The sequence below is a fragment of the Clupea harengus genome, chromosome 7 (assembly GCF_900700415.2).
Source record: "Clupea harengus chromosome 7, Ch_v2.0.2, whole genome shotgun sequence".
Classification (NCBI taxonomy): domain Eukaryota; kingdom Metazoa; phylum Chordata; class Actinopteri; order Clupeiformes; family Clupeidae; genus Clupea; species Clupea harengus.
The window spans coordinates 25,573,842-25,581,237 of record NC_045158.1 but is presented as its reverse complement, the minus strand read 5'-3'; the positions used below and the strand labels follow the sequence as shown (position 1 = coordinate 25,581,237).

At 47.3% G+C, this 7,396-nt stretch overlaps 1 protein-coding gene across 1 annotated transcript; it reads right to left on the bottom strand.

Annotated features, from left to right (window-relative positions):
* On the bottom strand, positions 1–3,117 carry LOC116220958 (neurofilament medium polypeptide-like). The gene is made up of 4 exons (XM_031569878.2): positions 1,963–3,117; positions 1,379–1,503; positions 681–1,291; positions 1–290 (listed from the first exon to the last, which is right to left on the bottom strand). Exons 1-4 carry the CDS (start codon positions 2,989–2,991, stop codon positions 1–3), a joined length of 2,055 nt encoding a protein of 684 aa, XP_031425738.1. The 5' UTR covers positions 2,992–3,117.
* Between the last annotated feature and the right edge of the window lie 4,279 nt (positions 3,118–7,396).

Below are 7,396 nucleotides of genomic sequence, written 5' to 3'. Positions count from 1 at the left end.
TTACTTCTCTTTTACCTCTTTAGAGGCTGGGGCAGTAGAGGCTGGGGCAGATGTCTTTGCTGCTTCCTTGGGGGTGGGTTTTGCCTCTTTGACCTCCACGGCTGCCTTGCTCTTGGCAGGCTTGGGGGCGACCTTCTCTCCTTTGGTGATGGTCTCTACGGTTTGGGTCAGAACCACCTCCTCCTTTGGGCTTCCAGCTGTCTGGGTGGGACTCTTCTGTTCTCCGTTGGTGACAGCTGCCTCCTCCTTCTCCTCCTCCTTCTCCTTCTCCTCCTTCTTCTGCTCAGCGTCTGCTGCCTCCTTTACCCCCTTCTTTCCTTTCCCTGCCTCTTTCTCTGTCTCACTCTTCTTCTCCTCTCCTTCTGAATCACTCTTCCTTTCCTCTTTCTCTGTATCACTCTTCTTCTCCTCTCCTGAATCACTCTTCTTCTCCTCTTTCTCTACATCACTCTTCTTCTCCTCTCCTTCTGAATCGCTCTTTTTCTCCTCTCCTTCTGAATCACTCTTCTTCTCCTCTTTCTCTGTATCACTCTTCTCCTCCTCTCCTTCTGAATCACACTTCTTCTCCTCTTTCTCTTTATCACTCTTCTTCTCCTCTCCCTCTGTATCACTCTTCTTCTCCTCTCCCTCTGAATCACTCTTCTTCTCCTCTTTCTCTGTATCACTCTTCTTCTCCTCTCCTTCTAAATCACTCTTCTTCTCCTCTCCCTCTGAATCACTCTTTTTCTCTTTCTCTCCTGACTCTTGTTCTTTATCATCCTGCTCCTCATCTTTAGATCCTTTGCTTGTTTCTTCTTCTTCCTCAGCATCTGCCTTCTCTTCCTCTACCTCCTCTTCTTCCTGCTTCTTCTCTCCTTCCTGTTGTTCAGTGTCAGTCTTATGGGCTTTGGAACTGCTCAGTTCTGTTTCCTCAATCTCTGACTCTTCCTCCTCTGCCTCCTCCTTATCCCCCTCTACTTCTTCTTCCTCCTCCCCTTCCTCTCCTCCTTCTGTCTCCTCCTCATCACCCTCCTCCTCCTCTTCTGTAGGGGGTGTAGCACTCACTTTAGGCTGCTTGGAGGCAGCCACCTCTTCTTCCACAGCCTCCTGCTCTTCCTCATCCCCCTCCTCTTCCTCACCCCCCTCTGCCTGAAGCTCCTCTGCTACGGCGGCCAGGTCCTCGTTCAGGTCTGCCTGTTTGTCCTCTTTCTTTGCTTTGGAGGTCATTGGCTGACGGTATGGGAAGGCGGGACTTGGGTACGAATCAACAAATCCCGAGAAAAAACGAGTCTCTTCACCCTCCAGAAGTTTCCTGCACAGACACAAGAAGTGTGAGCATGGCTGTGTGCAGGTGTGAAGCTAGCTACATGGAATATCAGATTATTCTGCAGACTCTCACCTGTAAGCAGCGATCTCAGCATCCAGAGCCATCTTGACATTGAGCAGATCCTGGTATTCCCTGAGGTGGTGAGACATCTCCCTCTTCATTCCCTTCAGCTCGCTGTCCAGCTGATGGATCATCTCCTGGGGAAGAAGGGAGAGGTAAGAAGGGGCTGCGTTAGAGGAGGGCAGGACAGGGTCCGAGTCTCATCACAAACACATGTCATTGGCTAAGACCTGAGTACAGGCACTAGCAATGAGGCTCTGTGGATGTTTGTTATTGGCTGATATCTCACACTTGTTTAGTACTGCAACAAACACACTTTGCCACCAAATTCAGACCCATTAGTTATGAAGATAGTAAAATATATTGAGATACTTCTTACTAATTAAGTTTAAGCTGTTTTAATTAAACTAACTGTGTATGAAATCCTATGTGTACAAGACAAAAACTGAAGGAAAATTGTGATCTTCTTTGGCATCTTTGCCATTTTAATACTTTTATGCAGTCTGCATTTTTGCATGGAGTTTGCATGGAACAGGATCGTATTTATATATTTACCATGACGAATTTACAATAATTATCACTCAACCGAAACTAACCTGGTAGCTGCCTAGGTCGTTGTTATGCCGGTCTTCAATGTCATTCAGCTGTCTGTCCAGGGAGTCCTTCGTGCCACGGAGAGCCTCCAGTTCGACATTCTTCACCTGCAACTGCCGGCGATAATCTGCGATCTCATCCCGAACAGATTTGATCGCGTCCTTGTTCTGATCTGCTGCGTCCGTTAGTTTGGCATAGCGGCACTGGAACACTTCTTCAGCTTGATGCAGGTTTTGTGAGGAGAAGCCGTCCAGTTGCGCGCGGATTTCCCGGAGCGCGGAGGTGATGTCCGTTTTACTGAACTCCCTCATATCCACAGGCACCTGCGCCTCCTGGAGCTGAGCAAGGAGTTCGCTGACCTCCTCTTCGTGGTTACTGCGCAGGAAGTCTGCTTCATCCAAGAGAGACTGAACTTTTTTCTCCAGGTCCGATTTAATCAGAACCGAGTTTTCTTTTTGCTTATTCAGTTCCCTGATTGCAATCTCCGTTTTTTCTCTAAGGCGTGCTTCATCCTCATAGCGATTTTTCAGACGGTGAATGTCTTCTTCGATGTTATCTGCATCAACAATGATCTGAGCCTTCTCTCTGTGCAGCTGCTCTAGCGTGGAACGAAGTTCGCTCAGCTCTTGGTCGAATGCATCACTATATTGTGACTGCGTGGACTTCCTTTGCCGGAGTTCTTGAATTTCAGTCTCCAGCAGTTTATTCTGTTCTTCCAGATAACGGACTTTATCGATATAACTGGCGAATCGGTCATTCAGCCCTTGAAGCTGTTCCTTCTCGTTGTTGCGCGCGTGGTCGGCATTGAGCGCGGATGAGAGTTCTAGGCTGCCTGGAGAGGCTAACACTCCTGCGGACGCGCTCGTGTATGCCCTGCTTGCTGGCACGTTGGTGGTTCTTTTGTAGGACATGGACGTGGAGCCGGGGGCTCTCTGAGACCAGGAGTGCGACCTGAGGCTGGCAGATGGGGAGGCGCGGATGCCCCGTGTCTCGAGCACTCTTCTGCGGGATGAAGCCCCTATGACATCCATTGTGCAGCTCCCGGTGTGCGTGCTCTCGGTGTGCCGGTGTGTCCTGAACAGAAGGCAAGTGGAAGACTGCGGTGATTGTGGAGATGTGGTGGATTGCTGCTCCGCTGTATTTATAGTCCTGCCGCTGCGTCCCTCCATAAATCAATAGAGTGCAGGGGAGGTTCTCTTTTCAGGATGGAGAGCTGATGAAGACAATCCCAGATGGCTGTCTGTTACTGTACTATGTGAATGGGAAACAACTATAGTCATCTCAAAACATTTCATCCTTTCACCTGTTACAAAATGTGTATTTCATTGAGCATGCAAAAGTATGAAAACAGAAAACTCTTAAATAACACATTTGATGAAGCACAAATAATTTCAGAGTTACTTCAGGAAAATGAAGTGTCCGTGGCAAAGTGTATCAGATTCAATGAAATGATACAGAATGGACATACAGGATGACAAAGCTCACTGCCCAGAAACACCACAAAGTCCCCTCACTACATACGCATACGCTTAACCCCACACGCATAAGGAGAACCCCACACACATGAGGAGAACTCCACACACATGAGGAGAACTCCACACACATGAGGAGAACTCCACACACATAAGGAGAACCCCACACACATGAGGAGAACTTCACACGCATAAGGAGAACCTCACACACATGAGGAGAACCACACACGCATAAGGAGAACCCCACACACATAAGGATAACTCCACACACATGAGGAGAACTCCACACGCATAGGAGAACCCCACACGCATGAGGAGAACCCCACACACATAAGGAGAACCCCACACACATAAGGATAACTCCACACACATGAGGAGAACTCCACACGCATAAGGAGAACCCCACACGCATAAGGAGAACCCCATGTGCATACAAATGGCTCCAAGGCCAAAGCGTAGAGGGTCTCATACATGTGACAGCTAGTTACAGTAGTTCTGATCAATAGCACTCAGCGTACTGAGCCATGCAATTTGTATAATGGATTTTTCTTGAGGACCTACAGACCACTTGAGTGCTGATATAGTCTCTATGCTAAAGAAAATGTTAAAAACATGTCGGTTCAGAAATATAAAGGATTTCTGGTGTATTTTCCTGCTATGAGTCACAGATTGAGATGAGATAGGAGGTGTACCACCTGCGGTCGACTGAGATGTTGCATTAAGAAACCTTAATGAATGAATGAAGTGAGGAATGTAACACTGGCCATGAAAAGCTTTGGAAAAAATGGTGGCTCAAAATGGATAGCATATATGGACATACTGATTGTCATTGATGATAGTCTCCATCAATGACCTATAAATACAATAAATCTAACCTGTTTTACCGTCCGAGCAATACATCTCATTTGTGTTTGTCTCAGTGACTCTACATCGCATTTCTATTTGTCTCAGTGACTCTACATCTCATTTCTATTTGTCTCAGTGACTCTAAGGGTGTTTAATCATGCATGTGGATTTAAGTAACACTTTTAGGCAGGTTGTTATTTTATAGTACGTGTTTGAAATGAAGTATTTTTGTATGTGTTTTAAATGTACCGTAATTTCCGGACTATTGAGCGCACCTGAATATAAGCCTCACCCACTGAATTTTTCAAAAATTATTATTTTTAACATAAATAAGCCGCACATGTCTATAAGCCGCAGGTGCCTACTGGTACATTGAAAGAAATGAACTTTACACAGGCTAAAATGAATATCAAAAGTAATACAATAGTGATGCATATTATTAGTTATGCCAGTTACGATAAGTGCACTGTTGCTTTAAGAGAGCACAGTTGCAAGAGTCAATCAGAAGCTAGAACGTTAGATTGAAGACAGAGATAGAAGAAAGACGCTAGTTTGAAACCAGTGAGCTAAAGAACTTGAAAAGACTGGATTTGTATTGTATTAAACTTTTATTTTCTAAAGTGTTTTGAGTTGTGTTCTGTCTACGCCGGTAGACTGTGGTTATTTTGACATTAGTTAAGTTATTGAGAGATACTGAGAAATCGCGTGGAGCTAAGCATCCATGCGGCTGCATGCATGCTAGCATCCTAGCTCCACAAAGCCACCGTAAACACAAAGCAACCGTATACAGTCACAGTTATCATAATCCATAAATTAGCCGCGTCATTGTTTAAGCCGCGAGGTTCAGAGCATGGGAAAAAAGTAGCGGCTTATAGTCCGGAAATTACGGTAATCATTTTGTTTAATGTGTTCTTTTTGCAGCAGGCGTGATTGAAGAGGCAGAATAGGGCAAAAGCAGCAGACAGTGGGTGGTAGTATTGGTTTGTGTTGTTGGTGTGAGTGGGGTTGTGTTATAGATAATGCCCCAGTGTGTTATGGGTAATGGCCCGGTGTGTTATGGGTAATGCCCCAGTGTGTTATGGGTAATGGCCTGGTGTGTTATGGGTAATGCCCCAGTGTGTTATGGGTAATGCCCCAGTGTGTTATGGGTAATGGCCTGGTGTGTTATGGGTAATGCCCCAGTGTGTTATGGGTAATGCCCCAGTGTGTTATGGGTAATGGCCTGGTGTGTTATGGGTAATGCCCCAGTGTGTTATGGGTAATGCCCCAGTGTGTTATGGGTAATGGCCTGGTGTGTTATGGGTAATGGCCTGGTGTGTTATGGGTAATGGCCTGGTGTGTTATGGGTAATGGCCCGGTGTGTTATGGGTAATACCCCAGTGTAGTTGTCCATGTGTATTTGCGTCTTTGTCCACCATTGCCCTGTGTGTCATGTCTGCATAATAAGATCCCTACCTGCTTGTCATTCGGTATCAGCGTGCCTCATTGTGTGTTTCATTATTATTTCATCGTTCCAACAGAAAAACATGCAAAAAGAACACAACACATGTCCTTCCCTGACCAAAGATGGACAGTTCACTTGACTTGGTCCTGGGCGCTTACAAGCTGCCCACTGCTCCTGGGGGGTTCTGGAGGAGGGACAGCCCAGGATGGGAAAAGGCAGAAGATGAATTCACCTCGACCTCAGGCCTGCGTGTGCGTGTGTGTGTGTATGTGTGTGTGTCCTGTGTCGCCTCCATATATTCACGTGTGTGTTCCACTGTGTCGTGTGTGCCAATAAAACCTGACAAATTATTATTATTATTATTATTAATGGCAAAGACACCAAAAGAAAAGCCTGACTCTGTGCTGTGCTGAGCTGGTGTGCCTCAGTGGAGGATCTGCTGGATGAGCTGGGGCTCGGGGCAGGGCTGGAGGATGGAGGATCTGCTGGATGAGCTGGGGCTCGGGGCAGGGCTGGAGGAGATTATTATCCCAGGGGTGACAGGAAGGAGTGGCGTATGGAGCCAACGCTCCTCGTCCGACACGACAAGAGAGGAGCTCAGCTTCAGAGCTGACTCCGTCAAAGCAGCAGAGCCACGGCCACGGAGCGCAGAGGCCACGGAGCGCAGTGACCACAGAGCGCAGCGGCCACGGAGCGGAGCGGCCACGGAGTGCAGCGACTATGGAGCGCAGATACCACAGCCACTGAGCGGAGCGGCCACGGAGCGCAGCGGCCACGGAGTGCAGCGACCACGGAGCGCAGGCTAACGATTGGGTCTGGGTTGCTACAGTTCCATTGAGGTGAATGACTCTCTGCAGAGGAAACTCCCTGAACTCTGTTGCCATGGAAACTGCAAACTCATGTGTTTGTGAGTGTGTGTGTTTGTGTTGCGTGGTGTCAGGAAGTATTGGATGGGGAGGAAGACAGCCGATACAGGGGGCATCAGAGCTGCTGAGTCAGGCACACAGGGAGACACACACACACACACACACACACTTAATAAACACACATATACTTACTAAACAGACACTCTCACAGGGACACAAGATGCAAGGCCAGACCCGCAGAGTCACACACACATACACACACACACACACACACACACACAACACACACACACACAACACACACACACCACACACACACACACACACCACTTAATTAACACACACACACTTTTGTGGTGTAAAAAGAGTGACATGGATGATGTGAATGTCACTGTACTTCCCTGTGTTGGGTCTGTGCAGTTAATGTGCTTGAATGGATCATCTGTAGTTTACCGAGGAACACCTGCCCAAATACTATTAAGAGGTTAGTTAAGCTAACCCAAACCTTAACTAAGATCATGTTCAACTCTTTGCCCTCAATCTAGATGTGAAGCACATTCTCATAAAGCGAGGTGATCTTACTTTAAGGGGAGTCGGGAGAATGGAACAGAGTGACTTCTCCACTGCTCGCTACAGCAAATGTGTGTGAATTGGCAGCCTCTGTGTGTGTGTGGTGTGTGTGTGTGTGTGTGTGTGTGTGTGTGTGTGTGTGCGTGTGCTGCAGTCTGAGGGAGGGCCAGTGGCTGTATTTTTAGTATTAGTCAGGGCCAGTGGGTGTGAGTGTGTGTGTGTGTGTGTGTGTGTGTGT